Here is a 16,020-nt window from a genome sequence, read left to right as displayed (position 1 = left end):
AAATAAATCCCTTTTTAAGCCATGCCGAACCAGTGGCAAGCACCTAGAGTGCATGTATTGCTTTTACCCCAACCATGTGCAAGAAGACTGCAACATCTGCAGCACAAGCATACTAGGATGCTGGTTAAATGAGGGGGGGTAACCCCCCATCTGAGGCCGAGTCCTGAAAGAGTTTGTCAGCTGTCAAGAGGGGTATAAACCTTATACTCCAAAGAGGGCCAGGTCATACAATAGGTCTCTAAGAAGAGAAAACCAGAAGCGCAGGCCCCAACAGAACATTCCGCACACACATGATTGCCAACGGCATCGTCCACAGGCGAGCAAAGACAAAAAGAGGCCTCACATAGATCCTCGTCCACATCGTCGAAAAGGATACTGACAATGGATAAATCAGTCTGGCCAGCAACAGTGACAATAATGCCATCGCCGTTAGTGGGCTCATCGACGGCGGGTTACCGTATCTAGCTGAATCATCTCGTAGACTGTAGCGCTGCACACAGTAAAGATTTACATCACAGCACAAGGAAAGTCACCTCACCGACGGCAGTACTCGCACAGACGATGACGACCAAAACCCAGTCGACGACAGTGAAGCAAAGTGTTCCAGCATCGACGAGCTGAAAGCACAAGTCCCCATTGACAATACCGTCCACGACATCCTCGACGAATGGAGAGCAAAAGACCCCATTGTCAACACTGCTGCCGAGCACCACATCAGCGACAACAATGACGTTAAGTCGTCGACAGGAAAATATGCAGAAAAGCAGGGGTCTGTCAACTACATTGTCAAAGTCCGAAAAGTAGAATACTCAATCAAGGTTAAAAACTCTGACAACTGGGCATGAAAAAATGCCAAAAGCACACATAGTCACCTCCCAAGGACACAATACAAACATCAAAAGGTTTGAGGGGCAACAAGCTCCTGAATAGACAATCCCCAATGATGGGGCTCCCATAGTCATCAAAATCCCTTTAACAAAACTAAACTCTACACAACAAAAGGCTTCATAAAACAGGATCAGATCACCAACGCTCTCTCCGGTATCATCCATCTTGCCGGAACAAATTCATAGACTCGGTGTTTGAACAGGGCTATTCACTTAGGTTTTCTGACACCAATTATTCAGACACACCTCTGCTCCCAAAGCGGGTGACCACCAAGGCAAGGGAGCCCACCACCGGCACCAACACCAGTAGTGCAAGCCACTGCGTGGACAGTCCCATTCCTAAATGTGGCTGATCCACAGCTGCTGCTGTCTTTACAGGTGTTCTCCCCCATGCAGATGCAGGTAGAGGGACTGGACAAGAGGTTACCTGAGGCCCCAGGACCTCAAAAACAAGAAGGACCAGCTGAAATGCCTGATCCAGAACAATCTAGAAGAGTACTGCCTGCCCTAAAAGCTGTAACACAAATACTAAACAAGGTCGCCTAGAACTACACATTCTCCAATGGCAATCAAGAAGTACATTGCTGGTACCGTCCACAATTAGGGCAAAAGGTCATAGTACTCCGCCACTTAGGCCTACAGGGTCTCTGCTATGGGAGGAAAAAAAAACTCTCTCTCTATCTCTCTCTCTCTCTCTCCTCCCCCCCCCAGAGGCACAGGATACACCGTCTACATTAACCCACTCTCCACCTAGAGACGATTGAGATGACGAGAGCAGAAGAAAGACTGCTTCTTCTTTGACCTAATGCACAAGAAGAGAAAGTCGGGTATGTCAATACCAATACTGGATCCTATTTGGGATGAAGGGGTTTTCATGAAGAAACCTTCCTCAGAGTCTGCTCTCAAAGGTAGACTAGAGACAGTTCTCCAAAATGTTTCACAACCCATTCTGGAGTCATTAGTGTCACTGCAGAAGGGCATAAATCCAATGGCCAGAGATCCAAGTGCTCCGTCTCTCCAGAGAACAAGGGTGGAAAAGGGGATGTCTTCGGCTGGGGCCTCCCTCTGGAACAGCCTCCCTGCCACTCTAAAACATTAGGAGAACCATCTCCGGTTCCAGAAGCACCTCAAGACCTTCCTCTTTTCTTCTGCCTTCGCTCCCCCTCTCTCCTGCTGATCTGTTCTCTCTTGGAACCATGCACCTGGCCACCCTCTGTCCTCTGGGCCCAGGTACCCATACCCCCCTTTTTCTTCCTGCACTTATCAGACCTACCCTGTCTGCTGCCTTAAACCTAGCACTTGCCAATTGCTGGCTGCGCTACCACTGTTTGTTGCCTTTCTTATTTATTATTATTTATCTGTTTCTCCTTTGCTTCGCACTTTCCACTTCTCCCCCCTTCAATGCACTTTTCCCCTCCCCCTCTCCCATGCGCTTGCGCGTTCTCAATGTCACTGAGCCTAGTAAAATCGTTGTTTTGTTCTCACCTGTTCCCCTCCTCTACCCTCCCTTGCCTTGTCGCGCTCTGAAACACTTGTGTACGAGCGCAATAGAAATCCATATCAATCCCTTTGGAAAGAAGATGCTTTCAGCCGGGACAACCACATATTCATTAGCGGTCATGACTAGATATGATTGTGAGATGTGGAATAGGATGGCCCCAATATTGGAGCACTTACCGGAGGACAAACGCAAGGAGGATTTGGCGATCTTGCACAAAAGCGAAGAAGCATCTAATTACGCAATTAATATGGTGGTAGATATAGCGGACACTGGATACAAACACACTGCAACTGGTGTAGCATTACACAGACAAGCGTGGCTCAAATGTACTGACTTCCTAACAGATGTCCAAGAAAAAGTGATCAACATGCCTTTTGAGGGAGATCAACACTTTGAGCCGAAAATTGATGAGGCCCGAAAGGCCATCAAAACAGACACAGATACAACAAGGTCCCTCACGTGCCTTGAATCAAAACGCTCCATTATGCCTTTTCGGGGAGCTTGAGGAAGATCTACAGGCATAACCAGAGGTTGCAAATCATCCCAAAGAGGGTCATATTACTCGCAGGGATACAGGAGGACATACCCATACAAAGCTAAGGACTAAAAAGCATCTCAAAGGCAAATACCAACAACATCCCCCTAAAGAGATAGACAAAAAAAACAAGCCTGGCTCGCACACTCCCACATACTGCCGGGTGCAGATAGGGGCAACATTCGAAACCATCTCAAAGAGTGGAAGCCCATTACAAGTGACAAATGGGTGTTGGACATTAATAAAAAAAAAGGACACCTCTTGGAATTCAACAAAACTTTGCCTCCATTGCCCCTAAACATCCAGCACCAACCAAATCTGCACTTGCAAGACTATGTAAAAAAAAAATGCTAATAAAGCAAGCCATTCAAAAAAGTTCCAAACACAGAACGAGGCAAGGAAATGTATTCCCGGTTGTTCGTGGTAAGAAAACCAGATGAAACATGGAGGCCAATTTTAGACTTGAGAAATCTCAACAAATTCATCAAAAAACAAAAATTCAAGATGGTCACTCTGACAAACGTCATAAAAGCCATACAAAAGAGCAACGACCTAGCATTGCTACATTTAAAAGTTGCATACTCCCATGTGCCAATCCACAAAGCCCACAGGCAGTTCCTCAGGCTCACCGAAGGAGGTCATCATTATCAGTTTTGCCATTAGTCCTCCGGTCAGTTCCAAGGATATTCACAAAGTTCCTATCTCCAGTGGCCACTCAACTAAGGAGGGAGGGGTATCATGTCTACCCCTATCTCGACGATTGGTTGGTGAAATTACCATAAGGCAGGAAGCACATGGGGCAATTCAACAGGTGATAGACCCCCTGAAGTGGCTAGAATTCACCATCAATTATGAATAATTGCGTATACAGCCATCCAACAATTTACTTTTCTTGAGGGGCACACTTCAACGCCAACAGGGGCTGGGTCAGGCCTTTTCAGGAAAGGGCAGACTCAATTCCCAGCTCACTCACTGTTCAAACCAGGCGACAGGGTAACAGTCAGAAAATGTATTCAACTACTGTGGACCATGTTGGTAATAACAGACACATCCCTGACAGGATGGGGTCCGCACATGGATAAACTCTCCATCAAAGGCCAGTGGAATGCAGATGAGGCAAGCATGCGTATCAGTGTCCTGGATCTGAGGGTGGTGGTCCAAGCCCTTTGGTCATTCCAACCAGTTCTCACCACCAGGGAAGGTGGTGAGAGTGTTAGCAGACAACACCATTAACATGTACTGCATACGAAAGCAGGGGGCACTCGCTCCGGAATGTTTTCTCAGGAGGCACAAGGCACAAGCACAATGGCAGTGGGTGAACCGCAATCAAATAACAATACAAGAGTTTCACCTGCGCGGCAAACGGAAATGAGACAGCGGACCAACTCAGCAGAGCAGGGAATCAGCCATGATTGGAAACTTGCAAATGTACAGCTGAGCAAGGTGTTCAAACCGTGAGGTTTTCCCCGTTAGACCTTTTCACGACCGAAGAAAACCAAAAGTGTCCAGAATTTGCCTACAGAAACCCTGACGAGTGAACTCTGGGAGGCGTTTTCACAATATCGTGGGAAGGGAAATTCTACTGCACGTTTCCCCCGATTACAGTAATATGCAGAGTTCTGCAAATGATGATAATGTACAAGTGCAAAATCATATTCTGGGGTACATTTATCCACCCAGCAGAACTCCCCTACATCACCAAACCACATCTCCGCAGTCAACAGCAGAATGGCTGCACTGGCTCTGTTGAGCACTATCGCCTTGCATTAAAACTGCGTTTTGCAGTCACCAAAATAATGGCTGCACTGTCTTACCAGCCACACATGGGGCAAGATGAAACACAGAACACCCCGAGAATTGCTGCCAGTATTTTCTTCAATTGCACCAAAGAAACAAAGAAAAGAATTCAAAGGCAGCGCTGCTATGCTGCCAGCTCAAAACTTTTCACTGAAAAAGAAAATATTCTGCCTTTTAAAATGACTGCGCCCTGATGCTCTTTCATCTGTTCAACAGTACACAGTTTTGTTGCAGTGAGACCCAGCTATGCTCATCCACATTCAGGTTGTGCTCCAGCAAATGGGGGCATGTCTCACTGAATGACAGTCAAGATCTGTGAAATAGCAAAGAACTTCAGTCCAAGCCATATGCAAAAACACTTTACTTTTGCAACAAAATATCACAGCTAAACTCTTCACAAAAAGCCCTCTCTCTCTCCTAGCTCATGTCAGTTTCAAAGGACCTTTTATTTGAACAGATGCCTGTGCATTAGAAACATGACTGGGGCTTTGGAAAGGTTCAGAAAATGGATGAGAAGAAGGCCACATTGTAAAGTGACAGCCAAGGGAAATTAACCACGCGTAAAATGGTGATTTGTACAAACAAGAAAATATATGTTTACATGTGAAATGTTGAATTCAGGCCCTGTCCTTGCATAGAAATGTGATGGAGGTTTGTTTTTAAAACATGTAGGATATTTAATTCCAACAGACTTGCTTTCTGGTTCAGGAAAGAAAAGTAAGGTGTTTGGCGCCGTCCCCGGAGGGACCCTTCCTACTTCCTAGTTTGACCACGCCCCCCCTGGTACTTCAGCGCCTTCCTCACCCCGCAGCGGTGAAGCCCGCGGCGGGGCAAGGGCGCGGTGTTTGGCGCCGTCCCCGGAGGGACCCTTCCTACTTCCTGGTTTGACCACGCCCCCCCTGGTACTTCAGCGCCTTCCTCACCCCGCAGCGGTGAAGCCCGCGGCGGGGCAAGGGCGCGGTGTTTGGCGCCGTCCCCGGAGGGACCCTTCCTACTTCCTGGTTTGACCACGCCCCCCCTGGTACTTCAGCGCCTTCCTCACCCCGCAGCGGTGAAGCCTGCGGCGGGGCAAGGGCGCGGTGTTTGGCGCCGTCCCCGGAGGGACCCTTCCTACTTCCTGGTTTGACCACGCCCCCCCTGGTACTTCAGCGCCTTCCTCACCCCGCAGCGGTGAAGCCCGCGGCGGGGCAAGGGCGCGGTGTTTGGCGCCGTCCCCGGAGGGACCCTTCCTACTTCCTGGTTTGACCACGCCCCCCCTGGTACTTCAGCGCCTTCCTCACCCCGCAGCGGTGAAGCCCGCGGCGGGGCAAGGGCGCAGTGTTTGGCGCCGTCCCCGGAGGGACCCTTCCTACTTCCTGGTTTGACCACGCCCCCCCTGGTACTTCAGCGCCTTCCTCACCCCGCAGCGGTGAAGCCCGCGGCGGGGCAAGGGCGCGGTGTTTGGCGCCGTCCCCGGAGGGACCCTTCCTACTTCCTGGTTTGACCACGCCCCCCCTGGTACTTCAGCGCCTTCCTCACCCCGCAGCGGTGAAGCCCGCGGCAGGGCAAGGGCGCGGTGTTTGGCGCCGTCCCCGGAGGGACCCTTCCTACTTCCTGGTTTGACCACGCCCCCCCTGGTACTTCAGCGCCTTCCTCACCCCGCAGCGGTGAAGCCCGCGGCGGGGCAAGGGCGCGGTGTTTGGCGCCGTCCCCGGAGGGACCCTTCCTACTTCCTGGTTTGACCACGCCCCCCCTGGTACTTCAGCGCCTTCCTCACCCCGCAGCGGTGAAGCCCGCGGCGGGGCAAGGGCGCGGTGTTTGGCGCCGCGTGGTGTTCGGCGCAGCTGGTGTTGAAGCAGGAAGACCTGCGGACTGGTACTGGACACTGAATCTGGAGGTGAGAAACGGGAGGTAGACGGTGGCAGAGGTGTGAGGTGTGTGGTGGGCCCCCCTAAAGATATCTGGAAACAGAAGCCTCACAGGATCTAACCATGGAGCAGCCGTCTTTTGACCCCTTATCCCTGTTCCCCCCGCCACTCCTCTGTCCACCAATCCCTTGCCCTGTCCCCCTCCTGCAGAAATCCCAGCGCAAGACTCTGGTGCTAAGGAGACAGCGCCCTCAGGGGGTGCCTCCTCTACCCACCACCACCATAGCCACTACTACTACTACAGGCACTACTATGGGGCCACACGCCGGTCTGTTTGCCACTAAGTCCACTGTCACCCAGTCTCCGTCTTGGCCCGTTACATCAGCAGGGACACATTACCTGCCCCCAACACCGGCCCAGCAGCACCTGGGGAGCCAAGGTACTCGGCTTAACGTTCAGGATGGGCGGTCCAACCTGTCTCGGGTTGTCAGCATAGCTGCTGGCGGTAAATCGGAATTAAGTTCTTCCCTCATTCAAAGCTTGGTTCCGATCCTGGCCACAACCCTCGATAATCTTATCCATGGTACCCCTTCAGCTATTGTGACATCCCCACTGGTTGTGGGGGACAATTTGCCACTAAGTGCCCAAAGTGCTCAAAGCACTTCCTCAAGCTCCCATGACAGCTCGTGGAGTGATGTACTCTCGTCTACCAGTTATGGGTCTAGCCCCCCCCCCCCCCTCCGTTCGACCCCGCCTCGGATGATCGAGGCCATTAACCAACTTTCTGATGTCAGCAACCTTGAGTGCTATTCGACCTCCAACCGATCTCCAGAGGAGGCGCCCCGCGATAGGGGGTGCGGGTGTGGGTGTAATAAAGTTCTGGCGGAGCTGGTCAGCATTAAGGCTCTGTTACAAACTTTGCTCGAGGGCCAATGGAAGGGAGGTGGAACTGTCCAGGAAGAGGAGCCCAAGGTCACCACTTCAGCTGTTGCAGGGCACAAGTTCTTATCCCTGGAAAATTTTCTGGAATGCACACCGGTACTGGCCCCCCTGATATCGCCTGCTGCCAAAGGGTCTGTTGTTCACCGAAACCTGGCACAAGGGGAATCGCCCGTTAATAACTGCCTCTGCGACCCCCATGCCATTATCAGAGAGAATAGCAGGGTCCCTGTTCTAAGCCCAATGTCTTTGTCATCGGTGGTGCCGGTCTCTTCCTCTATGGGCCCCGATTGCACTGAGTCGAAAGCCCTGGGTCCGCAGAAGTCTGGGTACCAGCATAAGCTACTGAAACAAGGAAAGTTCCAACGCCCCACAGTCTTCCTTCAGGGGGTGCCCAAACTGGCAGTAAATAAGACAGAGCCCAAGGATGCCCTACTCAATAAATGTCTATTTTGGATGAATACCTCTGGAGACTGCCCGTTTGTCCGTAGAGAAGCTCTGGTGGGGTGCCGTAGAATTCCCAGTTTGGGCAAGAATACCCTGGACTGTATCAAATTGTCATTTTGGGATCGCAGTACAGCAACAGGGTTCTGGGAAGCTGTGGGCGGGCGGGCCAATTATCCAAGAGTGGGATCTCAATCAGCATGCTCCCTTTTTTCAGCTCTGTTGTCCCACCCAGATCTGCGGTAGTAAATTCGGGGGTCTTCTCTAGTAACTGTCCCCTTACAGGGGCAAATTTGACAACCTTGGGCCCAAGATGCCATGGGAACTGGTTGAAGCAAGGGGTTGGTGGGATCTGACTACCGGCCCAAAGAACTGTTCAGGGTCTCCCAGGAAGGGGATGGCTTGTTTGAATTGCCTTGATTTCTTTCTTTATTTTCTGTGGACTTTTTGTAATTTTGCATTAGAATTGTATTTTTGTTTTTAGAATTGTCTTGCAGGATGTACTTTGATGGTCCTTTCGGGCCGAATAAAGTTGTTTGACTGACTGACTGAAATACATTTGCTGTGGGGCCAGCAGAACAAAATGTACAGGCCCTGGATTCAAAGGACCTTGCTTCCTGGGAACAGGATCTACCTCCCTTCAAGTGGACCTGCCCACGGGGCATATGAATAGGCAAGGGTAGAAGATCTTGCACCCTCGTCAGACAATGGGGCAGTGCTCCAGCCTGGGACAAGGGATTTCCAGGACTAATATGTGTGACTTTCTGGTAGAACCTCCCCTCAACTCAAACTGAAGAGCTTCAAAGGCAACTCCATGGCAACACTGGACTCAGGCTGGCTAGAGCCTGACATTTGGCTGGGGTTTGGGAAGAATGCCTTATTTGGAAGACAAAGCCAGCCCATTTGGGGCAAAAGTCCTTTCTTATTTCATAAACTTTAAGACCTTTTTATTTCTGCAACTGGAAAATGCAGTAATGCGAAAGTTTAACAGTTTAAATGTATTTTTTGTGTCATTAAACAAGACATTGCAGCTTTCCCTAGCATATAAGGGACGCACATGGCAGAAAAATGTAAATCATCGGAAAAGTATACATGGTACAACTTTGAAAATGAATGCAAACATGCTCTGTGATACTAGCTACACATATATAAAATTGTAGAATTTTTAGGTGAAATATTTCCCACCAAAAATTGTGAAAGATTATTAGAACGACTAAACAACATCGTACAAACATGGGAATTGGAATGACAGGTTAAGTGTACAATGTGGAATCTGCCTATATGGTTTTCAAAAGTGCCAAAACTGTAAAAATGTGCAATTTATGTCTTAACTGATTATGGAAAAAATGACTGTGGGATGGCCATGGGTATTGTAAGCACACACAATAAAACTGATGTCATGTCCCTGAAGTCCAACCGGCTGACAGGAATGCAGTGACAGTTCCCCTGACCAATCCAGTTGTAAGAGGCATGTCAAGCCAAAGGTTGCACCCATAGTAAATCCTGTGACGTCATCCGCCTTATAAAAGGTGGAGGCTCAGAGAGACAAAGGGCTGACTGACTCTCCTGGCTGACTCCCCTGACTTCCCGCATCAAGACATCCAGAGATCCAGACATTACTACTCACCCTGCAGATTCCAGATTCCACTGCCAGGAAAGGGATAGCTGATCCAGACCCTCCTATACAGGCAGCACCACCCTTCAGAATTAAACCCCAAAACCATCCCACTAATTAAGGTAGAAAGGGGAAAGGTGGCTGAATCCTCATTGGGATTATCCAGCGCTACCTGCTTGCCCTGCTACCTGCTTTATCCAGCTGATGCACCTCGCTATCTATTGAGACCAGACCCCGGTTACAGGCTGTCCCCTTCTAGGAGAGCCCGCTGCTGTGCCGTGACCAGATCCTTGTCCCGCTGTCCAGAAACCTGGTTCGCGGACCCAAATTCAAGTGCCGATTAGAAGTATCATCCCATCCCATAGCAATACTTAGCATATCCCATTTGATACCTTGTCTTTGTTCCACCCTATAAGTAATTCTGAAAGTACCCTGATAACTTGTTAAAATAGCCAGAATCCTCTGTGTATTCTGTTCCTTAGCTTCATTTTTCCCCATCCTTATAGTTCATTGCATAAATCCTTAGTCATATTTTGAATAATTTAATTAATTCCCATATAGAGCTGAACTCGGCGTGACTAGGTTAACCTTGCAAATTAACCTCCGAGCATACCGTGTCTTTCTTTAACAATCTAGTTTAAGTGAAACTTGTCATTTCCTTTTCAAACCGATTTCCCTTGTCCACTGCTTTCATGTTAAACCCGAATTTCCTTTCCTATTAATAATCTCATCTTGTCAGTCATTTAGAGTTACCCTTTCACTTTCTTATTATTCCTGTGATGTGTATCTGGCCTTTAGCATAAAAACTGCATTCCGATTTTGTCTGTTTAACCCGTTTTTCAAACCGTTTTGACATTTTGACTTTTATGGACTCCATTCATTCACGGTGCGTCACTCTTTCTCAACTCTCATGCTGGACTTCCTTTGCATCTTGTACTCATGGTGGCCCTGAATCATGCTGTTCCCATCTTCATCTTGTATCCTGGCTTGCAACATTATGTGTTACTACTGACTTCTGCAATTGTATTCGCTCTCCACTCTTGCTTCTCCACTCTTTTTGACTGCTTACTCTTTTCTCTCCTCCTTTTCCTTCTCCCTTCTCCCTTTTCCTATCTCCTCCCCTTACTTTCTTCTATGCACTTACTCTATCAGAATTGTCCTTGGACCTAATATGATAGCAACCTCGTCTGTTTCCTCCACCCTCCCATTATTGTTTTTTTTCCTTCCCACCACCCCTCCAGCACTATCTGAAATGTTGTCATGCCTAGTATGATAGTTGCTTGTTTTGTTCCTCCCCACCCTTTCTGCACCCCTCTCCCTCACCTTTTGTTTTTCTCCGGCTCTACCAGAAATGTCTTCAGGCCTAGTACGGTAGTCGCCTGTCTGTTTCCATTTCCTTCCCACTCTCCCCCTCCCTTCCTTATCTATGTCTTAGCTCTTGCACTATCTGAAATGTCGTCAGGCCGAGTACGATAGTTAATTTCACATCCTTACTGTTCATGGCCTGTAAGAATGTGGTTGTATTTTCCCTTGTTCCCTCCCTTGCCTTGAAGCGCTTTGAAACACATTGTGTATAGGCGCTATATAAATAAACGATCATATCATATCATTTAAACCTGTGAAATAAGAAAATGCAATTTATCCACATGTGATTTAGCTGCACTGTGTTTTACCTTCCCAAGTCGATTTTCTGAATTGTATGCCTGTTAGGACGTTGCTTGGTAATTTGCTAGTGTTCTGATACTGTTATATGCAATTCTACCTTCTCCATTCAACCGTGTCTGTAAAATAAACATTTAGTAATTTTGTGGGTCATTTTGCTCAGTTTTCAGGGGAGCTAAATCTGGCCAGTTTCAAGAGTCCTGGTCTGGTGTGTCGCCCCATTAGAATCCTTAAGAATACTGGTAGCTCCGGCATGGCCAAGACAAGACTGGTATTCGGATCTGTTGCGTCTAGCTCACAACAGACCCATTCCACTTGGCAAGCCCAAACCTGCTATCTCTACACAACCAGCAAGTCCTCCATCACGGTCCAGGATCCCTGAACCTCAATGCATGGCTCTTGATTTCGTAGAATTTGGCCACGTCCCAATACCAAAATGACTGCAGAGAAATCCTAAAGGTGGGTAAAGCACACTCCACCAACAAATCATATAGTTACAAGTGGACCCGCTTTTGCAAGTGGTGTGCGCAGCAACAGCAGCATCCACTAGGTATTACACCACATCAACTATTGCCATACTTTTAAAGAAGGAAGACCTCTTAGATGCATCTATTAAAGTTAGATTGGCTACAATCTCTACCATAAGACGAAAGAAGGTAAAGTTCCCCTCTATAGTGCAAGAATCATTATGAACTTTGAGAGGGCTCTTCCGGCCTAACCACCAAAGGCCAGAGTACCACCGCTGTGGAGTTAAACTACTGGGCATCATTACAAGTTGAACGCTAAGTGGTAAAACTGGTGGTAACTGAGTTCCTGCCAATTTTACCACCATCCCAAATTATGAGTTTTCGTTTTGAGTGGAGGATTTACCTCCAGCAAAACCCTGGCACTAAATCTTCCCACTCAACAACCAAAAATCTGCAGAATTGGGCGGAATTACTGCAGCGTTGGCAAAAAATCCCCATTGGATCCAATGGACACAAAATAAATGGAGATTTACACACCGCCACGACCACTTGTAATCAGGTGGAAATTCCGCCTGACCAAGTGGCGGTAACGGCAATTCGTTTTCAGCTGATTTATTGCGGAATTACAGCCAAATTCGAAATGAGTGCCAGTGTCCTTATTGCACTCATGAAAGTGCTATCAACAAGGGAAATCACATCTTCGCTTCATAGCCAACAAAATGGTTTTATGGACTCGCCCTGGGTTCATCCCCAAGATCATTTCAAACGTCCATGTACAGTCAGATATAGTACCAGCGGTATTCTTTACTAATCCATCCACGCCCGCTGAAAAGGCCAACACTCGTTAGACCTCAGACAATACAGTCATTTAGACGAACTTCCCAATCATTCATAGCCTTTGGTCCTCCAAACAAGGGTCATTCATGCCATCTCTAAGCAAGGCCTAGCCCAGTGGATGGCGTCAGCTATTTTAAAATGTCATAATGAAGCAAATAAGCCCTTACAGCGGCCCGTAAAATCCCACTCCACAGAACAGTGGGGTCCTCGGCAGTGTTGTGGGCAGGTCCCATTAGAATATATCTGCAAAGCAACTACCTAGGCAGTGCTGCACACCTTCGTGAAACACTACTGCATGGAAGGACATAAAGAGTCAGAGGCAAGAGTGGGAGAGCAGTATTGCAGCATCTTCTTCAATAATGTACGCCTTTATTCTCTTTCTACCACCGTATGTAACTGTATATTACTGCTGTGTAGTCTATTCAAAGCATGTGAATCCATGAAAGATCCAGTGCTGGGGGTGTATGTTGCTTACCTTTAATGTAAATTGCAGAACTGAGGTTACTTAGGATTCCCAGCATGACGACAGGGAATATTCAAAGCATGTGAATCTATGAAAGAGACCAATGCTGGAGAAATAGAGTTAAATGTAAGCAACATAATCCAACTACAAGACACATACTAGATTCGAGAGTGCATTACCTGAAGAGACTAAAAGGCATGAAATGCTGGGCTTTTATCGGACATTTCAGAAGGGTCGTTTTATTTCATTGAAGGCGATAGTAAATGGGAAAAGAAGCCCTAGAATCTAGATTACTAGCCTTGAGAAAGAATGTAGCTTTGGGGGGCTGGTGTGGATGGCATGAGAATTGGTTCAATGGCTGTCATTTGTCCTAGGACCATGTCAGTTTTGTCCTGTTAAAATGCCCTTAGTTTTTTTGCAGTGTAGTGTTCGAGAGCCCCTCGTGGACCCGTTTTTTGCATTTCTGTTGGAGCTATGACTTTGTGAAGTTTGAGGAGTGACAGTGCGTTGAATGTAAGTGAAGATCTCTCGCATCAAAGGTTGAAGGAAAAAATGCACTAACATTTTTGGACGGGGGGGGGGTCAGTAGCTAATTCGCTATCAGTGTGCGTTTGCTGCCAAATGTGTTAGCAATGAGAATGTGACAGTTGTCGGTTTAGGAGAGTGGAATGCGGCCATTGGTTTGGAGTTTGGGAGTATAGGAAAATAGGATGTGGGAGCGAGAGTGTGCAGGTTCACCCACCTTCAGGGTGAAGCCCAAATTGTTTAGCTCTTCTGTGATGCCACATGCACAGGTGTTCCCCCGAAGATTAAGCCCAAATCCTGCTTTGAGAACGAGATAAGTTGGGCCAGCTTGAGGATGTCTGCTAGAAAGTTGTATTATTTCTCAGATAGTTTGTAAAAGGTTGCTTAGACAAGATATGGTTGGGCCTGCCACATGTCATGCATTTCATTAGCAAAAGGGATTGCACCGTCAGTCTTTGAATGTCTTTATAGACGATAGTATCGGAGAAGATGATGGCTATTATTTCACCTCTTTCTTTCACCCTATATTTGCTTAGGATTTCTTCATTGTCTGGAACGAAATATGCAGTGTCCACCACAGACGAGCCATTAAGCCAGGCTTAGTAGAGCAAAATACCAGAGAAAGATGTGCCCAATGGGGTTTAAGGTTTCAACTCCTTGAAGTATAGACCCATTATACAAAATTAATAGTCAGATAAGTGTGTTTGAAGCAAGCTATGCAAATGACCAGCCAGAGATCAAAGTGTTCTCCTGTGGAACCTATCTGAGCTCTTTAAAACAACAAAACTGCATTCAATATTGGGTCCCTTCCATACTTGCATGGAATGTCCCTTGTGGAAACTAAATCTTTTTTCTGTCTTGTTACTTTAGGTGCAGTGTTTGTCAATGGGAAAGAGATGACCAATCAGCTGCCGGCGGTTTCTTCTGGATCCACGGTCACCTTTGACATGGAAGTTGTGAATTTAGGTCCTTCTAATAATAATGAAGGGGCAAACTTTAAGCTGCGAGTAACTATTGGTTCCAATAACCGAGAAGTTGTGTTTGATTGGGTGCTGGACCAACCATGTGACTCTCTTTACTTTGGGTGTTCATTCTCTTATCCCGGTTGGAAGGTGCTTGTCTTTTAGCCCAATAGCTATTGCATTTTTATAAAACGAAAGTGTATGTAATAATGTTTAATAACATTACTGCAAATATAGAATGTTCATGTGAAAAAAATCTTAAAAAACACACACACACAGTAATAAAATCTCTTGACATTTGAAATACCAGTTCAAGAGGGAAGTCCACGCCTTCCGCTATGTACATTCAGTTTCCATATCAAATACATATAGCACTGTGACATATGAAATGTAAACGTTACCCCTCTTGAAAAATGTCGATTTTTCTCATGTCAATGACTTCAGTTTCATCTTTGAAGCTAGTCAAGCAAGCCATGCTGCCATTATTCACCATAGGCTATTTTTGTGCACACATCAGCCTATCCCAGTATTGCACTGTATCTACTGAAGAGTATGTTCAATATTGTTATGTTTTATTAGTCTCTGGTATCCTTCCATTTAGCTGGTTTGAAGTATACACAGGATGTGATGTATGAACAAGAAGTGACTGTACCTATGCAAGGGTTGGCCTTCATCACTGTTGATTCTTGACTCATGTTGGCATCCCATCCTTTGAGCCGCGTCTAAGCAGTCTAGCTAATGCTTTCTCCACTGCTGGATTAGCAATGCACTCTACTGCTGTGGATCTTCCCTCTCCATCAGTGAGGATTCTGGACTATAGAGCAACATGAACTTTATATACCTCACCAGGATTAAGTTTACAGACGGGATGTGACATTTTAGTGATTATAGAAAGGCCAGTGCCATTTTAGAAATGTTACCCTGCTCGATTAAAAAAAAAACGTATTCCCAGAGAACTGCTTTGTTTGGCACTAGTTTTCCTTTTTTAAATATTAGTTAATTATTTTTTCATACACTTAAGATCAAATAACAACTAAACAGCGTAGTAGTCAGTCAAGCAAGTACATGTTACATCAAGTTGCATCCTGGAAGAGCACTAGTTTTAGCTGTGGTGGGTTAGAAGAAGGACGTGGACATTTTTAAACAAGTGTCTATTAAAGAAAAGAAAAGGCCTACCTGTCCCTACTTCTATGGGGTGTTCTCTAGCTAATACACTGGCTATGTTACTTGTCAGCCGTCCATACATGTCTTAAAAGAATCTGTCCACTGTGCAAACTAACTCTAACTGACCCCACCACTATCAGCTCAACTAAGGACAAGAGAGGGACTCTCGCAATATTTCTTTGTGCTTTTGGCTTTTCCTCTGTATGGATGTGATTCTTGACTAATCTCTTTTTATCAGTGGTTTCCTCTCTTCTCTTAGAGTTGTACTCTTTTCCTTGCTGAGGCTTTTTATACTTTGATTGTGATGAGTAGGAGTGCTGATATCACAATTGTCCTTCACTTCCCTTGGGTTTACTATTATTGTCTCTCAGTCTT

At 46.8% G+C, this 16,020-nt stretch overlaps 1 protein-coding gene across 1 annotated transcript in view; it reads left to right on the top strand.

The window, feature by feature from the left end:
• CRLF3 (cytokine receptor like factor 3) overlaps nt 1-15,437 on the top strand; it is a 637,760-nt gene extending 622,323 nt beyond the window's left edge. Inside the window, exon 8 of the mRNA XM_069654959.1 lies at nt 14,390-15,437. Coding sequence (XP_069511060.1) covers nt 14,390-14,646 — 257 coding nt within the window. The 3' untranslated portion in view covers nt 14,647-15,437. The remainder of the gene's footprint in view (nt 1-14,389) is intronic.
• Nucleotides 15,438-16,020: the final 583 nt, after the last annotated feature.

The sequence above is a fragment of the Ambystoma mexicanum genome, chromosome 3q, assembly GCF_040938575.1.
Source record: "Ambystoma mexicanum isolate Mex_15411 chromosome 3q, UKY_AmexF1_1, whole genome shotgun sequence".
NCBI lineage: Eukaryota > Metazoa > Chordata > Amphibia > Caudata > Ambystomatidae > Ambystoma > Ambystoma mexicanum.
The sequence above is the reverse complement of the archived record's forward strand: the minus strand, read 5'-3'. Positions and strand labels throughout refer to the sequence as shown.